At 33.6% G+C, this 21,325-nt stretch overlaps 1 protein-coding gene across 4 annotated transcripts; it reads right to left on the reverse strand.

Moving 5' to 3' along the window:
* Positions 1 to 927: 927 nt before the first annotated feature.
* LOC130815323 (probable plastidic glucose transporter 1) lies at positions 928 to 14,725 on the reverse strand. Of its 4 annotated transcripts, none has more exons than XM_057681749.1 (12): positions 14,338 to 14,724; positions 13,939 to 14,068; positions 12,368 to 12,568; positions 12,159 to 12,258; positions 11,533 to 11,645; positions 6,481 to 6,574; positions 6,153 to 6,309; positions 5,745 to 5,891; positions 5,390 to 5,463; positions 5,108 to 5,193; positions 2,298 to 2,412; positions 928 to 1,671 (listed from the first exon to the last, which is right to left on the reverse strand). In XM_057681749.1, the coding sequence occupies exons 1-12, from the start codon at positions 14,519 to 14,521 to the stop codon at positions 1,474 to 1,476; spliced, it is 1,599 nt and encodes a 532-aa protein (XP_057537732.1). In that variant the 5' UTR covers positions 14,522 to 14,724; the 3' UTR covers positions 928 to 1,473. The 4 variants fall into 4 exon arrangements, with proteins under 4 accessions (XP_057537732.1, XP_057537734.1, XP_057537733.1 ...); XM_057681751.1 differs by having other exon boundaries at positions 928 to 1,723; XM_057681750.1 differs by lacking the exon at positions 5,745 to 5,891 and having other exon boundaries at positions 14,338 to 14,725.
* Between the last annotated feature and the right edge of the window lie 6,600 nt (positions 14,726 to 21,325).

Here is a 21,325-nt window from a genome sequence, read left to right on the forward strand (position 1 = left end):
CTTCCCCAACATTAGGAAGCTTGTTGATTCGGATATGGCCATATTCAAGCACCTTGAATAAACTTTTCCAAGCCAAAGGCCTGGTGATGAATCGGAGATTAGTTTGTATCTTCATATTGTTACCAGAAAATAATTGTAGAATTTTAGGGCTTTCATTCTTTTTGTTATGGGAAAGTAATTGTAAATTTGTCTAAATTGTAAATTTGTTTGCAATGAACTTTTATTTGAATTGGCTGTCAATAACTGTCATCGTGCTTCTCTCTTGCTCCCCATTGATGTGGAATGTGAAAATGAAAGAAAGACAAAATGGCAAAAAATTTTGTTCTGCTATTTATAACAGCCAATACAAGTGATATTTAATATTTTGATTCTTTGTTCGTGGTTAATAATAACGGATAAAAGTTTGTTCCTGTTTAACCAGGTAAAATCCAATAGAGAACAAAGAGTTTGACCTTTTTTTATCAATTTTTTTTGTTCGTTAATACTAACAGCAAACAATTTTAAATCTCAGCTTAGGAATTTTCGTGCTTATTTTGAGAAATAAATTTATTCCATAACTAATTTAAGAATTTATATTATTTTGCTTAATTGATTCAAATTTTCACACAAATTACTTGACCAATTTTATAAATTTACGTCAATTGTCAAAGTACCTAATTGAGGTAAAGAATGATTAAAATTTCAATCTAACAAAATTCACTCGACCACATTTTATAAATTTATGTAAAATTGTCATTTTTTTTTGTTAAGACATGTTAAAGAAAAATTAATTTTCATGTGATCTTACATTTGCGAATAAGAGAGAGGATGATCAATATATAACTTAGTGAGTTTTAGCTTTATGTTCTAATATATACGTCGTTTAGTTAAATTAAGTACGCATAAATTTTGTTATTTTAAGTATAATATGCATGGTTATAAACAAAATTGAGTTTTAACTCAGTTGGATTAAATACCACTTTTTGTAATATTTTAAATTCAATTATTACTTGGCCTTACATTTCCATCTGCGTACTACGTAATCACAAAACATACTTTGAATATATTACATAAAATAATTTGAATATATTTGAGTATATTACACTTGTGTGCTTTAAAAACACCCCATATACCTTGCTGGATCACTGTTCCACGGTACATAAAATAATTTCCATTGCTATGCTGTTGATAAACTTCAGCAGATTTGGACTTACTGTGATCGTCTTCAAGTAGGTCGGAAAAGAGCACAACTAGGCACCATAATCCAGCTTCCAGCTCCAATTAGCAAGGAGTTTGTTCCCGGTCGGAGAATATTAAACAAGAGACACATTCCGTAGATATACAATCATATAACTGTGCAGCGGAGGAATGTACAAATATACAATCATATAACCCGTTTTGGAGAAGAAAATAATGATCGTGCATTTTTTCCATCTGATAACGACTTTACGAGTTGTAACCAAGCTTTTCACGCATAATCAGTATTCAGTAATATCAGTTGCCGCGTCCAGGGAGCTCAGACCGTAATGACAATTCAATCTCCTCAAGTGACCGTCCCTTAGTTTCGATTATGAAGGAATAGCAAAATATTGCTGATAGCAACGACACTCCACCAAAACCCATATAGATTGGACCAACACCGAAGTTTCTTACTAACTCGAGGAAAAACAGACCCACAAGGAAGTTGCAGACCTGAGAAGCATCACATAAGCAAGTTCAATAATTTCTAGACAATCACCGTGATCTGTAAATAACCGTAAAAAGACAAAAAAAATAATATTAAAATAAACAAACCAAAAAAGATAAATTAAAACACAAAACTCTCACCCTATCAAATCCTACCATCTAAGGGTGATTTGTCAAGTTCACAAATCACCGTTATTTACTAAGACTTCCTAAAACAAGTACAGTTAATACACAGACAGAAGTTATCAAATTACGCTTGAATTCATATTTCCACCAATTAATCCAAAACGGGCTTTCGATACAACAGTATTTTTTCCGTTATGAGGGGATGTAAGTTGTGACCATGTCCGGATTGATGAATAGGCGACGATAACAAGATCTTTGCAAAAACAAACAGAAAACGGAAATCAATAATTTATCAGTATTTGATTCTTTGATGCTAAACAAAGGCATCTTGTTCTGATTTTAAAAGCGAATTCAATCGCGATTAAAAATATTACGTTTTAAGTCTCTAATATCGGTCTTAGAATTATTCAGAGAAATCAATCTTGATTAAGAAGATTGGGGTCACATAAAATGCACTACTTTTTATTGCTCTAACAATTTTTTTTTACTTAAATTGTCCGACATACCCAATGCACAGAGAAACTGAAACTCATAATTTTTCCTCGCATCCTACTGCTGCTGAGTTCTGGAATAATAATGCCAGTTACTGGGCCAGCTCCAACTGCAAACGAGTATATGTACCTAAAACATGGAGAAGAGTGAATTCAGTGGATTTCTTTCTGAAACATACGTATATCAAATTGAAGGAGAAATATACGATAAATACAATCAAATCAGGTTATGCACAAAATGGTATTGATTTCCACATTAATTCAATATAGCACCTGACAAAATTCATTAGTCCAAAATATGAGGCAATGAATATTAGCTAAAGCTCATGACAGGGATCAGCAAGGTCATGCATGGTCCTTTCATGATTAAAATGATACCTTAGAACATTTGCATGAAAATTTGAGAACTTGCGGACAATGCTCGTCACAGACAGGTCATCTATGGTCCGGTCATGATCAAGATAACAGGATAGGTCATTGATGTTCTACACTTGTACTGGAGAACAGGATAATATTGGTTGAACGCTTGCAAGAGGGAAAATTGTGTTATTCAAAATCCACAAGACTGGCTAGCACATTGACATAATATATTGGTGATACGCTTTCCCTCCCATCCTTATTGATAGTGGTTCGACTTTTACCACTTACAGGAAGGATAATTACCTAACTGTAGCAATTCTCTAGCCTTACCCCCAAATCAAAAAAATAACCAATAGGGTTTAATTGAAAAATCTTGCATTATTAGTAGGCTAGCGGGACAAGGTGAGCAACAAAAATAACCGTTTAAGAGAAATATACTTGAAAATAAATCCAGCACCTCAAACTCAAGAGTCCCTATGCAAATTACATACCTCAGCCTATCTTCAATATATTTAGCAATGTTCTTTTTGCATCCTCTTGTTTAATGTAAGAGGATGCATATCATGTTAGGAGCAGGCAGATAATCTCTCATAATATGAGAAAATACCAGCCAAAGTGCATAGATAAAGCTATACAAGATTACAAGTAGACATTCATATGTATCCCACGATACTTACTAATCTTGTTGGCATTAGGTAGGCCAGTCAAAATGGTCAGATCAACTTTAGGTCAAGTCATTTTCAGGTTGGTTCGTTTATTACTTTGATCAATTTGGGTCGACTCAACAGCTCAAGGGTTTAAAAAAATTCTAATCACTTTTTTGTTTTATAAAAAATTCTCATAAAAATGACCAATATACTACTTTAACAAAAAAATATAAACTCAAAATACGAAAATTGACGAGAAATATAGTGGGTACCCAAGTACCAAACAAAAAAGGATGTAATGGAACTGAAAATTGGAAAAATGGGAAAAATGTGTCAAAATGAACGAATTCGGGTTACAGTTGTGCTTGACCCAATTTTTTGAGGTTTTTTAGGTCGGTCATTTTCAAGTTACTATTCAGAATTTTTGGCTAATAACCACTTATTTTTGCTCTTGTTCCGGACCAATAACAGATGGAATCAAAATAGAGGTCCCAGGTCATACGGGGAAATCAATTTGTAACTTATAAGTGAATGCTAATGTATCTCCACCTTCAAGTAGGTTCTTTTTCCACTGATATTTTCAATATTCTTCCTCGGGTCATAATTAAATGCAACATGGGGAGTAGCACAAAAGCCAAAGAGGGTAAATTTTCGATAAACATTACCAAACTTATCCTTGTAACGTGGTATCATGTCTTTATTATTCTATATATTCAAGGTGTCATTAATAAGGTTAATGTGATCATTTACTAATATAAACTTAACCATTTTCACAAGGTGTTGCAAATAAACGAGAACATCTATTAACGGTAATTAAGACTGGAGTAGGTACATATTTAGTAGTCGGTACAGTGGATCGACTCAACGGCAACCATCCTAACCCGCTCAGCCAACGTCTAACCCAATGTGCAATTTATGTCGGGTTACACAGGCTCAAAACCAATCCAGTTATAGGTTTCTAGCTCAGCCCAGGTGCTGGCCTGTTCTGGACTCTATTCAAGGCACCAAACCATGCCATATCCACTGTGACTCAACTGACTTGGCCAACCGCCGCCGCTACTTTGAGATAAGATGATGAAATAAATAAAGAAATACACTTGCTCGGGGTGATGTTGCCAGCAATATTCAGATGAGATATAACAGTATAATACATATACACTCGAATTACCATCGATTAAATTTATTACCTTGTACCAAACAGGTAATTAGAGGTTATCCAAAGTCAAGCTAATAGTTAAAGAATAAAGAATAACAGCTTAACAAAAGCCATCTTAAATATAAGAGTTTTAGTACTAAGCTACCGTAAAATTAGCTTGGGTTGTCAACAACTACCTTAAAAGAAAAAAAAAAAAGAAGCCAAAAACTACCTAAAAAGAGCCCTTATGTATTCAATGAGCTCCTAAAAGAAAAAGTAGTCAAAATGTGCCTTGAAAAAAAAAAAAAAAAAAAAAAAAGTTGTCTAACTATCTTGAAAAAAAAAGGTTTTCAAAAATTATCTGAATAAGTTCATTTTAACCTTTTTGAAGTTTATACACTACTTATGTTGTCCTTAACCTCCTTAAAAGAAAAAGAAAGGCGGAATTGGTTTTTTTTAACTCATTTTTGCTGTTATGGTAGTTTTTGCCAACTATTTTTTCTTTTAAGATAGTTGTTACTTTTTAGGGTGGTTGTCAACAACCCAAATGGTCTTTTGCTCTTCTAAGGTAGTTTTTGACCGCCTTTTTCAAGGTAGTAGTACTCAGCTACTTGTAAAGTATTGTTTGACAAAAAAACTCTAAACATAATAAGGTTTCAAATTCGAGGGAACCAGAAGCATACCCCAATGTACCCAGTATAGACAAGTTGTGACTGACATCCTCATCTGGGAAGCTGATAGCAGACACAATAAGAAACATTGAAACAGCCTGTGAAGCATTCAAGACTCAAATGCATTATTTTTGAAACCCATGGATGACAAGACGATATCAAAACCTTCAAGGATATAAGAATTGGAGACAGGATGATTTTCAGTATTCTCCCTATTCAAGCATCCTTTTATCCTTGGGAAAGCTTATCAACTTCTTATTAAAATCATTTGTTTCGGTAGTCCTTAGTCCTTACCATTCCAATATAACTTCCAATGAGAAGTTTTCTCCTTCCTTGCTTATCAATCAAGTACAATGCAGAAAGAGCACCTGCAGTTCACATAAATAATGCCATTCAGCGACAAGAAAAAAAGGAAAAAGTTGATTGGAAGCAAATCATAGGAGATTATTTAGTTGTGTACTTTTGTTAAAACAAAGGACAACGAATTTCTTTTTCAGCTAAAAAGAGATTAGATTAGCGTCGAGGATCAGTTTGCGTATGAATGGTAATTTATTTTAAGAAAATAAAACAATTTTGCATCATTACAGAATGCGTCCACTCAGCTGCAAATACATTGAAGCAAAAGAGCAGATAATATACGCTTCTGAACCTGCAAAGTTGGTGAGCCCAACATATAGGCTTGCTAAAGCAGCACTTGAAAGCCCAAAATCTTGGAAGGTCAAAGATGAAAAGTAAAGAACCCCATTAATCCCTGCAAATTGTTGCAGTAGGAAAAGTGCCCCTCCTATAAGTGCAACTGCAGCAATTAACAATGGTGCATCAGTAAACTCCTTTCTTTAACTTTGAAAAACATGAATGTAGTACAGCTACAGCAAAATCATTTCATAGTTGCGGAGATATTTGTTTCACATTAGCAAAACCACATGCTAGAACCCAAGAAATAGCCCCGACGAAACTTTCTAACAAGGGTTACCAAAGTACATCTTATAATACACCAAAAATACAAGAACGGTAATGCTAACAATTATACCAACTTTTAAATAAACACTAATACGACCTTTATAGTTAGACTCCTCAAAAAGTTCCGACCAAGTCGTGTTGATATTTCCCTCATCTTTATTGAATACTGACAGGAACTCTTCTATAGCACTATCAACTTCTGTGGGGCCCCAAAGGCTACGAATGATGGATTTAGCATCATCAAGTCTCCCCATCTGCATTCAACAGTCACAGGATCATATATAATCTAAAACATGTAGTGTCTCTGATTAAGGCTTTGGCATTGTTGTTGTGTCTCTGATCATATATAACCTTTCTACTGAGTAAAATTCTCTTTTTACCAACAATCAAGCAACAAGAGAAGTATTTTCAAATGAACGACATACTTTACATAACCAACGAGGGCTCTCTGCTGCAAACTGCATTCCAATTGTAAGAATAAACCCAGGGACACTCGCAACATATAGCATTGTCCTCCACCTAAAAAGACATTTGCAGGGTTAATGAAATAAGAGCTTTAGCAATCAGAGGGCTTATAGACTAAGTTTTTGATTCCATATCGAAGTTCACAGAGGCAAAGGTATTTTCCTTCATACCCGGATACACAAATATAAAAAAAGATATAAGGTAAAGCTTGAAAAAGTTGATCAAGTCATTGGTAATCTATCTACAGTTCATCATATCAAGAAAGGGTAATGATACAAACATCGAAATTCCAGAAAGGTGTGAGATTTATTATTATTGGCTCCATCACTAGATATAAACTACAGAGTCAAGACATCTCATTGTAGCTACAAATCACTTGGTAACATCAACATAGGATCATCACTCAAAAAACATGTACAATCGAAAACTACCACAATACTACACTGCCCCAATGACACTATAGTGGCTCATACTTAGAAGGTAAGGGAGAGTTGAGATGTATGCAACCTTACTCTTGAGACAGCAAAGAGGCTGCATTTAATTGACGCCTGATTCCAAGCACCCATTTGCTGCTTCCCATAAATAAGAAGTGCATATGGTACACCTGAATTGGATAGTCAGCTGTCAGCCTAAGAACTCCAACCGAAGCACGTGAATTGACAAGAGCAAGTGGTACACTTAGAAGTGAATTGCAAACCTGACCTATTTTGAAACAGGGAATGAGGTAACACACTAAGACTGCAACTGAATGACTTATAGTGTAAATGCCCAAAAATTGATCATCAGCTAGCTTGATGTAAGAAATAGTGCTCTAGGTCCGTAGTGGGCATATCCATACACCTTCGACAATCTATCCCTTCACAGTCAGAATGTCTACTCCATCAACTTAGCAAAATATGCAAATCTAACACTGCAACTGAATGATTTATAGTAAAAATGCCTCAAAATTGATCATCAGCTAGCTTGATATAAGAAACAGTGCTATAGGTCCGTAGTGGCATATTCATACACCTTCGACAGTCTATCCCCTCACAGTCATGTTGGCTAAAGTAATTGATTATGTTTGTCATTGTGATGGCGTTAACGGTTGTGATATCACGAACGCGAAACCTTACGCTAATTACGACACGTTTTGCGAACATCACTATGTGAATTTTTGACTAAGAAAATCATTTTATCATAGTAATTCAAGTTTTCTTGAACTTATATTTAAATTAAAAGGCCTTTTAAAACTTATTACACTTTTTAAAAAGATAGTTTTGGATAATGTGTTGGAATAACACCATATAATGGTTGTTGCTCTGTGATTTTAAAACACAGGTACGTAACAGGGTTTTGCGGTTCGATTAGTTAAAAATTCGTTTTAAAGTGCCTGATATATTACGCAACAATGTTTTTTTTTTCCATGGTTTCGTGTCACTGGCCTCATAGAAAATTGAAATAACATTATTTTATTCTATGGTATAAGCCCGAATACATACCTTCGAAGTTTAGAACCACCTTCCATCACTTCTCTAACATAAAAACACATGAAAAATTCTATACGGTTACCCTCAACTCTCGACTTTTCTACAATTTTAAATCCATGAGACCTTTTATGCCAAAAAACTTTGGGTTGTTGAAAATGGTGAAACTATGAAAAATAACCTCTTTACTTTGATAGATATTGGGGATTGAAGCATCACTTCAAGTCATCTTTTACGCTAAGCAATGTTAAGTTCTGTCAACTGGGGATTAACAATGCTCAAATTAAATAGTTTTAACAATCAACTAATATATATGGTCAAATAAGGTCACTTCATCTATTACTATAGCTTAAGTTTACTATGTGAATTAAAAAAAATTGTTTACCATGTCGAAAATTCAAAAGTTGAGGGTTACCATGTATCCTGAATTGCATTTCACTGTTTTCATCGGTGTCACATATGACAAGACCAAGAGCCAAGAAGCTTTATGGTGTGAATTGTTCACCAATGATGTCATATTAGTGGATGAAACTAGGGATAGGGTCAATGCTAACTACAGATGTAGAGGCTGATATTAGAATCAAAAGGGTTTAAACTCAGTCCACGTAAGCTAGAGCACATGAAATGTTGTTTTGGCACGAAGGATCATAGTAGAGGTATTATAGAGTTAGTTTTAAAAGAGTTTCCACAAATACATTGGCTCAATTTCCCAAAAGAAAGAAGATATTGATCAAGATGTTAAGCATATGACTTCATTGTGTGGTTGGCTCAAATGGAGAGTTATAGTCAAAATATTATGCGAAGAAGGTGTGTGCTATGCATGGTTTTCTCACGTATAGTGGGGAGAAGCAAAGGGGGGATTGACATTATGCAACAACTTCTAGAAAAGAATGACTGATAATATCTTATTTGTAATTTAATGCTTCAGTTCTTATTCCAATAGTTAATAGGAACAAATCTTTATGGTTATGCTAAGTAGTATATATAAGTAGAGGATGGGGAAAGGAATAGGTGTACTAAGCTTTGAAGATAATTCTATGAGTTCTAGGCATACGCTCGATATACTATCTAACTATCTAACGTAATACAACATTTGTACTACTTTACATCAATATTCTTATTGTATAATTCATATGAAAAACCTACCCCAACCCCCTTAAACACTATGACATAACCCTATGACCACCACAAAAAATACTCATTCGTTAGCGTTTGCCATTAAGGTTAAAGAAAAATTCTTTTAAACTATATCGGCATTACTATATCGGTCTGAATGTAAAACATTATGAAGAAATCATCGTAGAAAAATGAAGGTCATATGCGTATGTTGAGATGGATGAGTGGACATATATTAAAGGATAGGTTTCAAGATGAAGACATGAAAAGGATCTTAAGTCACAAATATTCATATCCTACGTAGCCTACATGTTATCCATAGGTTCTCAAAATTGAATAGTAGAGTGTTAAAACCACATAGCCTACATGTTATCCATCTCTTACTCTCACAGTCTCACATGCCCATCTTAAATAACACATTAAATTAGTCAAAGAAATATCTCCAAAACATACCCTCTCATGGTCATCTAAGAATTTACTCTTTTTCAAATCCAAATCTTCAAATCAAGCCTTTAGAACCATCCTTTATTTGAAACTGAAAGGGACACATATCTCCTTCCATAAAAAGTGAAAACTCTTTTTATCTTCTTATTTGCGCTCCATTCTCCATCTTGACCTACAAGCCTTGAAAATAACCAAATTGACTACTCTAACTTATTTTTTGCAATATTCAATCTCCTCATAAAGTTAAACCTATTTACTACCCTTTGAACACCAATCCAATCCACAATTGATCATTAAAAAGAAAATAGTATCATCTATATATTCTCAAAATGGAAAAGTGAAACTCAACAAACAAAGCATCTTAACCAAAAATTATATGCTCTTCAAAATTATAACTTAAAAGAACTTTTGATTTAGTTCTTTAGATATACAACTCTTTTAAACATCATGTGCATACATGCAGACATTCATATAAACATATATACAAATGTCTTTGTAAATATATTCGTATGAGCATCATATGTGTATACTTGTCCCCAAAAAATAGATTGTTTTTTCTCACTTTTCACAATGGACCATGGATTATACTAAGACAAAGGTGTTTAATTCTAACAAAAGTAAACAATTATAACAAAAAAAGAGTACAAAAAAGGAATAAAGAAGACACAATGATATTAAAACCAAAGGAAACTATACAACAACATTCCATCACCCCAACACCTTGAAATGGCTCCCACGTAAGTGTGACAAATGATTAACAACCTTCATTTTGTAGCTTTTTTGCAGTTTATAAAAAATAAACGAACATTATCCTCACTCAATCAATGAGATCATTCGATAGCTAAATTATATTAAGGTTAATCTAATTAACTCAACTCCCATAATTTCATGAACACTTTCAATGTCTTTGACTCTCCCACCACAGTCAGTACTTTTCATCACTATATGTTCTTTTAAAAGCAACATCTTCAGCTCACATTAGTGGAAACTTTAAACCCTTTTCAAAATAACTTTTCTAGGTGAATAGGTCAAGTCATTTTAAGAAAATGAATCAACAACATCATTCCATAAATCCCGATGCCAAGCAGTTGTTGCATAGGCGAAATTTAGAGATGTTGGATGTATGCAAGCTTACCCTTGTATAACAAAGAGATTATTTTCGATTGACCAAATATTGCGGAAGTCATTTGCAACTTCACATAAATAAGAACTACAAATGATATAAAACTATTTTACTATAATCCATTATAATACAAGCCAAAAATTATAATTTTTTGGCTCCTGACGAAAATGGACAGGATCGTAGGAAAAAGAAAATGAAGAAATCTTTAGTGTGGTTTTGCAAACTATGCACCCAGTTATCTCCCCTCTATTACAATCTACATACCCTAATAAGAGAGCAAAAAGAAGATGGGTTTCTCAATCAAGTCAACATTATCTTTCTCACTATTACCATAACATTAAATATCCTACTCCTTGCATTCCAAATTCATTTGCAGCTTCACTATAGCAAGAAGATAATGGGGAAATGAAGAGACAAGATACAAAGAACATGTGAGGACAAGGGAAGAGAGATTTGAAGATATTACGGGTCTATATATGGAAAAAGGAAAAAGGAAAAAGGATACATCAATTTGAAACTTACTTTAGAGGAGTATATCAAAAACAATTTTATCAAAATATTCTAGTAATTTACATGATAACGGAATCAAAATGATAGTGTTACATCTCAGAAAGAGAAATAAAAGAACTAAATAGAAAGCAAGAGGAACAATCTCTAATTTACAATTCCACACAATTCCATCATGCATGACATTGCATGAGACTCGAGCAAGATTCTACATCTGGTAGGATTGTAAAGCAAAAAATCCATAATGGAGTAATATAAAAATGAAATGACAAGCAAAGGTGAGAAAATCAACTTAAAACCAAACATTCTTCAGTGAGATTCATACGCTAAAACTGTTACTTTTCGAGAAACCTTACCAATGTGGATCATTTTCTGCTGGAATCGCTATAAATAAAGAAGCTATAATCCCAAGACAAGTTCCAATTTGACACAAAGATCCCAGAGATCCCCTATATTTCGTCGGAGCAACCTAGAAACCAGAAAACTAATAAGTAGTAATTTAATAGGTTGACTAGACTTGGTTGTGTCAAAAAAGTTTGATGTCAGAAATTTCCGCTATTTGAAATTCAACTAATGTTCAAACTCAAATTGTTTTATATTTGAAACTTTTGTGCAAAAAAAAAGTAATTGCATATGATCACTCAAACATATTTCAGAAAACTTATGTCATGAAATAAATAGCTATAAAATCAAGAAAATTTAGTAAGTACCTATTACTGCTCGAGCATTGGAACCAACACTAGATAAAATAATTTAGAAACAACAACAAATTACAAAGATTCTAGTTTTAGTGATACTACCAACGGATTCAAAAGCTGCTGTAACATTTAAAATCGTTAGAAAACAGAGAGATTACACTGTAAACGTAAGGAATGAAAAATCGAAAACTTACAATAAAGGAAAAGAGCAAAGTTCACATGAAAAAAGAGGCAGTGATGATTATTTGGCCTTAAAACTGATGGATTAAGGAATTATTTTGTACCTCTGATATGTAAATTGGAACAAGAACTGTGTTCACCCCAATACCAAGACCAACGAGGAATCTTCCCCAAAGTACTTGATCAACAGAGTGTGCTTCTGCGCTGTCCAGTAAGAAAAGAGACAGCTTAGAAGTAAACAATTATCCAAAGAAGCACCAGAAATCTACTTCAAATTTCCTATATCTTCAACATCTGTTCATCAAGAAATTACCTCAAAATTGCACCAATAATCAATGGCACTGTGTCAATCTGAAGTGTGCGTCGACAGCCAAATTTGTCAACCAAAAAGCCAGAAGCAAGACTTCCAATGAAGGCACCAGCAATAAATATACTCACTACTAGACCTTCTATAATAGAGTTTCCCTCAAAACCAAGTTCTCGTGCCACTGACACAATAGGACCATTCATGACTCTGCAAAAAGGCATAATATAATCACTCCCCACTCATTATGACAATCAAAATTGTGGCATAAAGAAAGTGAACATATATGTGAAACTCCATTGACAAAAGAAATATTTGCTACAACTGAAGGAAAATGTTATTATTAAGAAAAGCATATATTGAAAGCCAATGGTCTGCCAAAAGCAAGGAAATAAGCTTCTCTCTTTACTTCTACTTCTTAAATTTCTATAGATACATGTTACTCGTTTTTGCTTGTTGGTAAGCATGTATAAGTAGACATGTCGTTTCGTTTTCGGTCATGATGTATCAAGTCAAGTAGTTTTTAGGTTATGTGTGTGATTAATCAACATATCAATCAGGTAAGATTTGATGTAAAAATAGTTTTGGAGTCAAATCGAGTATTAAAAAGCTCCATGTACTAAGCTTCTTGTCAAAAATCAAATAAGAAGAAAAAAAAGTATATAAGATAGTTATTAAAACATAAAAAAAGGGAGAGGAAGACCGAAGATGAACTACAAGGAGTGAAAAGGATATGATTTGTACTTACGGGTTGAAATGGTAGAAAACCGAAATGATTGGACAAGAATTCATGTAGACGATCACCGGAACTGATCTATTGATTAATATAACTTACAATCTTTTGGAATTAATACTTTGGCATTGTTTTTGTTGTTGAAGATAGTTCAATCATATGTTTAACTACTGTTAGTCATGAACAAATAGGCATTGTTGAGTTTGTCAAGCACGTGACATGTGAAACACGATGATACTTTAGTATGTAGGGAAAACCACCTTTGGCTCGAATTAGTATTATGACTAGTAGAAGAATCAGGAGTAAAAATTCCATGCCCCCCTCAACATTCAGCCCCCAAACATTTACAGCGGCTTCCTACAGCTAGAGAATGGGACCAAATCATTCTCTAGGGACTCCAAGGTTCAATATCATGCCACAACTTTAACCTTTCCTGAAAAATTATGTGACAATATGCCAAGAGTAGTGCTTCCATGCAACAAATCAAGTATCAACCATACCTCAAGCGTTTTATTTCTAATCCGCAACCAACAAATGCAATAATTAGCATTCATCGTGCAATGTACATAACATTGGACAACCCCCGCTAATTTCAAACTTGCGATGGGCAAATCTGATTATACCTTTTAGCAAAATGTCAAGGAACCAAAAAACCCCAAATTTCTATACTACTGATTGATATTATCAAATAATTCTTTCAAAAAAAATTATTATCAAATAAAGATCTAATGAAATCAAATTGTAGTAGATACAAAGAATGTCTCAGTCCATTTAGGGGGAGAGGGCCCACAGTCAAACAACACTTAATCACTTAGCATCAATAAGAAACACATATTCGAAAACTTACCCAATGTGATAACCAAAAAGAAAATTAGCCATGGATGCTGTCAATACATGAGGAAAAACAGGCAACCATCCTAAATCAATCCCTTCTGGATTATCATCTCTATCTTTCAACAACTCTTCTGTTTTATTATCTACATGCATTTCACAATCAAAAATTAGCAAATGAAAGTTTAAACCCTCCATTTATCTTCTTTTCATTTTCTCTGGCAACTACTGGGGCTTAAACCCTTTACATAAATCCATCTTTCATTTAAAAAATCAGCGAACTTTAGAAACCACAGCAAGAATAAACAATACCCATCAAGCATAATTGATGATTACTGTAGTTAATTGAAACACACAAAAATGGCAAAAATTTGCAAAAATAAAAATAAAAATATTATAGTCAATAATCTCCAACCTGAGTATTCGTGATGCTTGTTTTTAGAGGCTTGAACAGAAAACTGTTTGTGGGGTTTGAAATGAGGGAAATGCTTAGAATGATGGAAAGAAACATACATGAGTTTGGTGGAGACAGAAGTGGGAAATGAGGGTAATGAAACGAAGGGGCGATAAAAAGCTGTAGCAGTATGTACTGCCTCCATTTTAGTGCAGACTATAGAGACTTGAGAGCTATGAATATTCAGGAAATATATGAATACTTTCCAGTAATTGATAGTTGATCGTGCAAGAATCTAGATCATCGCTCCATTTTTTGAGGGAGACGAAGTTTGTTAACGTGTACTAAGATTCTTTAACTTGTATCAGAGTATCGGACAGTCGCATAGTGAATCATTTATTATAAGAATTTTGTGATTTCTTAGTTGACAACAAAATTTTTAAATCATTGAACATGTGTGAAATAAATGAATAATCAAAATTGTGCTAGACCATCTTATTTGATAATTTGTAGTTATTTAGGTTTTTATAATTGCTATTATATGTTTTTGGTCATTTTATTATTTTTAAATTTTATCATGCGTTGTCTTGTTATATTTTTTGTCTTATCATGTCAAATTTTATTTTCCTCTGTAAGTCATTCACAAGTCGAGAGATTCTTTAGTTGCATCTTTTTTTATAGGTATGATTTTTCGTCTTTCATCCCTCCTCGAGCCCTAACAATAGTTTTCATGAGCGGGGTATATTGGATATGATGATGATGAAGAATAAACTTTTCCTATTTTTTGTTGACTCTAACCATAGTTTTCATAAGCGGGATATATAAGGTATGATGATAATAAAGGATAAACTTTCCTATTTTATGTTTATTAGTTGGTGAAAAGACAAAAAAAAAAAAAGGGGAGGATAAGTCGAGTCTATTCCCATTATATTGCTCAAAAAAAAAAAATTCCCACTTTGCTTGAAATGGGAAAATATTTCCCACATTACCGTCCACGTCAGAGATTTTTTTTTTTTTTTTTCAGACAAAACCGCCACATGAAGTAGCGGTTTGCTTATTAATTTTTTTCTTTTTAAAAAAAAAAATTAAAATGACATGCTGTTTTGTACTGCTATAAAACCGCCACTTGAAGTGGCGGTTTGCTTACTTTTTTTTTTTAAAAAAAAAAAATTTAATAATGTTTTGTACTACTACAAAACCGCCACTTGAAGTGGCGGTTATCTTACTTTTTTTTTTAAAAAAAAAATTAATAATGTTTTTTACTGCTACAAAACCGCCACTTAAAGTGGCGGTTTACTATTTTTTTTTTTTTTTTTTTTTTAAATTAAAATCCATAAAACGCCATTTCAAGTAGCGGTTTAGTTCAGATCTCTTAACAAAACCGCCATTTCAGGTAGCGGTTTTATTAAAAAAAAAAAAAAAAATTCTGACGTGGACGGTAATGTGGGAAATATTTTCCCATATCAAGCAAAGTGGGAATTATTTTTTTTTTGAGCAATATAATGGGAATAGACTCGGATAAGTCTCATTATTAACCCAAAATGAAAAACTAACTTTATTGGCTTTTTTAAAGCTTTTGGCTTGTAGTTCTACAATTCTTAAGAAACAACCAATAGTAAGGAATTAATTTTAACAAATATCTTACTAACAATTGACTTAGTTGACTAGCTTAGAAAGCTCGCAAAAACAAACAACACTTTCAACTGACTAAATAAGCTAACTAAAAAAATCAACAATCAACAATTATTTGACTTAATTATTTTGATGACATTTTGTTACAATTACAAGTTATTTTATTAATAAAAAAAAGTTAAAGGAAAAAGGCTCAGTTTTATTAATTTCAAACCCTCAAACTTGTATTTCAACTAGCCCAAGGAACACCTCTAACTGTCATAATTCATTCTTCACCCCCATGTTTTCATAATCATAGTTGATGAAGGAGTATTTTAGATGAAAATAGAAAATGGTTTTTATAATTGGTGAAGGAGACGGAAGTAAAGACAAATGCGACTATGCGAGGAATAGAGGTTGTGCTGTGACAGAAATTAAACAGTGGAAGGATTTCAATGGTACGTGTGGGTTGGAGATAGAGGGAGGGGTTAAGAGAATGAATTGTAAAATAAGGGTGAATTCAAATGTGGTTGACTACATGTAGTGGGTTTTGAGAAAGGTGGTCAGCTAGACGTGAAGATAGGAGTTTAGAGGGTCGATTGAATAGTGAGTCAGTGTTTTGAATGTGGATAAGGGTCGTGTGGTGGTTTCAAGTGCATAAGTGAGGGTGGTAGGGAAAGGGGTGGTCTTGTACGTTTAAACTACGATGGTGCTCACATTGACATTATTTTTTTTTTTCATAATGTTTTAACTTATAAATTAAGAAAAAAATATATATAAATTAAGGGTATGTTTTACTAAATGGAAATGAAGGGAAACAAATGAGAGAAATTTGAAGGGATCAAGAATGTCTTATTTAGATGACAAAAAGAGAGGGAAAAGATTTAGGGAAGAAGGAATTGGAGAAAACATGGATAATTTTATTACGATTAGGGAAATTTCACGTGGTATTGGGTTTTTCACGTGATAGCAAAAACTTTCTAAAAATCTATGCGGTAATCCTGAGTTTTATCAAATTCTTTCTTCGTGACTTTTTTACACAGAAAACGTTTGGAAACATTAATTATAAAACTTAAAACTTGCTGTACGCCTATTTATTTGTTTCACCTGATCAAATTGCACCAGTTTCATAATTTGATAGTAGGAGAGAAGTGAAAAAAACTAGGGTTTGATATGGGGGAAAAATGCGATTTGGAGGAAAGATGGTAGATTTAGGATTCATATTTTGTGGGAAGCTTATGAAACTCATGTAATTTGATCCGGTGAAACGAATAAATAGACGTACATCAAGGTTTAAGATTTGTAATTAACGTTTTCCAACGTTTTCTGTGTAAAGGTCAAGTAGAAAGAATTTGGTAAACCTTAGGGTTACCGCGTGGATTATTAAAAAGCTTTGGTTACCACATGTAAAACCCAATACCCCAGGGTTACCACATCGAATTTCCCTTACGGTTATAATCTCAATAAATGTGAAAATATTTGAAGGACCTTGGATCCTTAGTGTTTAGGTATTGAAACTCAAAACAAAAGTAAAATGCACAAAAGTATACTTGACTATAAGTAGAGATGGCAATGAATCTTGGATCCGACTCTGATTCGTGGATCCAGAATCGTTTTGACGGATCTAAGTCTTATTTTTTGGACCAGTCGGATCCGAATCCATATAAAATTGACAGATCCAAATTCAGATCTTGAATAACTATCTGGATCCGGATATGTGGATTCAATGGATCCATTTTCTTTTTCCAACTCCATTTTCAAATTCAAAGCTTAACGTAGAAATGAATTTAAACCATGTGTAAAATTATGTAGAACTAACCAATAATTAAACTGCAAGATTTGTATGCAAAAGCAAATTAAAGCACCAGGTTCAAAGCTTCAGAATGCATTACTATACTAAATTCCTCAATTAGTACAATTTCACATACAAAAAATCCCACTAAGATAATTTTTCAATTAACACCAAATTAAAGTTGTAATCACAAAATCACCACTTAATAAAAATCTTAGAATCAACCTAGAAAAAAATGATTGATTAATCTCTATAACTAGGTTGATGTTTTGAAGAGATTTATAGTATGTATAATAATATTGGATGTATTTTATATTTTAATTAATAGTTTTATGTATAATTATTAATTAAAGTTTATAACTCAATTGCTATCGCAGTACGAAGTAAAATTCAATTAAAAACGCAAAAGTGAGCTTGAATCGTTTTAGACCCAAACCCGATACTGTATCCGTGATACTCGCGGATTTGGATATGGGTCCTGACAAATTGGATCCGGGGATCCAGCCTCGAATCTGGATCTTCATAATATGGATCTAAATTTGAGTTAACTTTGACCCGGTCCAAATCTGACCCGTTATCATCTCTAAATATAAGTGTTAAGATATTAATAAAGTTCAAATTAAAAGAAATGAATAATCTACATTTTCGAGTCTCGATATCTAAGATTCAGATGTTCGAAGATTACATTGGGCCTGCAACCATAAGGAAAAACTGATTGGGGATGGTCCCTCGGAAAACTCTTCTAATGTTTAAGTTAGTCAGAGAGTCTGAAATATGGAATGAAGAAAGATGAGATGATTTTCAGATGAGAAGACTATAATTCAAGGTTTGGATCTTGATATTTGGCAAAGGACATTTAGAAAGAGTGAGGAGTAGAGAGTAAAGAGAGTAGAATTGGGTAATATTAGGTTGGTGAAATCTCACTTCAAGGTGGATAATTATATAGGGATCCCAAAAAAAATAATGGAGATGGGTGATGATGATGTGGGCATTTTTGATTGGTTAAAGTTGAATTTGGTTATTTTTATATATTATTTATATTTATATTTATTCTTTTGTATTTTCTTTAATAATTGATTATATTACATTCGAAAGATGTGACATAGACAAAATGGACTATAAGGATCGCATCATAGATGACTTAGGGTTAGAAGTGTTGCAACTGTTTGTCAAAATAAATCGATGAATAGGTGATGAGGATGTGGGAGCCACTAAGAGTGACAATCTATAAGCCTCTCATGAATCAGATGATGATGGTCTTTAATATCAAGTAATTCTACATTACGAACCAATAATTAGTGGGGATGAATCTTTGTCTTCTCCCATATACCCTTCGGAGAAACATTATATGTTTCCTTAAGAACCAACCATGGCTTTTGAACTTGATTATTTGAGAGTAAATCATAAGCTCTTAGAAATACTTAATGTAGATACCAAGAAGATGGAAGGATAAGCAAGTTCATCACGCAGACACATTGTAGAACCAGAACTACACTCAATTATTTCATTAACAATGTGATGATGCATATTCTAGGAAAAGATAAAGCTTCATTAACCAAAGGTGGGGCTTGATAGATGAGTATGAACTAATAAAGCCCGAGATATATGACGTAGTGAAGTTCCCCCCCTAATAATTGCACTATAATTTAATACGCGACCTTTGTTGTAAGGCTGAGACTTCTGTTTCATCCTTTTTATGAGAAAAGTGTTGGATTTTTTTAACGTCATATTTATTGAGATTTACCCCTAAGCTTAGGGTTGTATGACAGGCTTCATCAAGATATGTGGAGTGTTAGGAATAAAACCAACTTGAACGACTTTTTGTTACATATTTAGAGCAATGTTTTGTAACTTGCAGAATCATGGCGTAGGATAGATAACATTCGCTCATAGGCACAGATTTAAGATAGTAGCGGGCCTCCTTGATTGTCAAAAAGGATATAAGACTAGTTTTGCCTACCATTATTGTAGTAGGGGTTGGAACTTCATGACTACATATGATATACAACCTCGGTAGAAGATATTTAATAACTCGGTTCCACAATATGACTATGATAAAGCCATCTTAGTTGAGCATGCTAGGATGGACATTCAACTGGTTTGAGAACCAGTTCACGTTTTATTCACTTGGATTTTAAAGAAGTAGCATCTCAAGAATGAGTTCTTCGAAGAATTTTTTCAGCTAGAGCTTGAAGATCAATAATAGTAAATTTTCTTCCTAAATTCTTCTAAGTTTTTGCTCCTAAATAAATCTTATTTACTGTTGTATTTTAGGAATTTTCTAAAAGAATTGAACAAGTGATAGAAGGAGATAATGAAGAAGGTGGATTTAAAGAAGCCTGTTGCCCGCTTTGCCTGCTAATTGATTAGGTAGTTTTTTAGATTTATACAAATTTATCTGGGTTGTTTATACTTGTGTTTTTACTTTTTTTTGTTTTTGCAGAATTTGGATTGGCCGAGGATCCAACCAATGAGAAAGATAAAGAGCTGCTTGAGAAGAGGAAAAAGATTGATCTACTTGAGGAGTTGGTGTTGGATGAGCCCAAAATGAAAAAGACACAGAAGTCTCGGGCTAAAAAAGAGTTAGTTGAATTTACGACTGAAAAAAGTCAGCTAGTCAAGGTAGGGTGAAGGTTGAGTCCACCAAGACAGTCTACACTTATATACCTTTGGTCGAGCATAGGGCATGCGTGGTGATTTGGGAGGCACAAGTTGCTTCTTAGCAACGATTATCACAATAATATCATCAATCTCCACCCTAATTGTTGGTCTGTGAGAAGGGCAAGGCAAAGATGGACATGTTGGCCTAGTACAAGCGATCTACTAGAAATATACTATGTGAGGTGAACATGGATGTTCATAAGAGGAAAGACCCGGAGAAGAGGTGACAATAAGCACGTCCTAGTGTTGTTGAGTTTTGTCTCTCCACATACTCTTTCTTTGGCATATAATTAACTTATATTTTGTTTTGATTAACACCTTGTTTGTCGTAGGCTTTGTTGTAGATGACTTTCGAGATATCCTTGATGGATCAAAAGACGACCACTGTTGAAATAGTGAGGAAATTGACTGTTAGGATAGATAAGTAAAACAAGGACTTGTTATAATGAGTCCAAGGCTCCTAGCAACAGACAAAAGAGGTAGACAAGCTGAAAACACATGTGCCAAAAGCAAGAAACTATTTAAGCGATTGACCAAAAAATAGAGGGCTCAGATGAAAAAAACTTTGGATAAGGCTGAGCAAAACATAATCATGCTCATGGCCAAGCAATCAATAATCCCCATGATTTTTTCAGGTATTTGAAATGAGGATGAAAAGTTAATGAGCCATAACAATAAAGTGGATCATAGATGTTGCCAAGATCTATAAGCCATGGTTTGAGCGAAGAAATCGTATTTTGTTCAAGACTGGATAAATTCTAAAGAGGCCGTAGACTTCAAGAGCCAACTCTCTAGTGAGATGATCACTAGTGGGTCCGTGATTGAGGCTGAGGCTTTTTCTTTGGCTTGCACGAAACTAGGAGTTAACTTTGAGAAGCTTACGAAGTTAGTTAAGGAAAAAAAGTCGAAACAATGTATAACTTGGTCAACTTCTTATAGTTTGAG

This window comes from Amaranthus tricolor, chromosome 6, assembly GCF_026212465.1.
Source record: "Amaranthus tricolor cultivar Red isolate AtriRed21 chromosome 6, ASM2621246v1, whole genome shotgun sequence".
Lineage (NCBI taxonomy): Eukaryota > Viridiplantae > Streptophyta > Magnoliopsida > Caryophyllales > Amaranthaceae > Amaranthus > Amaranthus tricolor.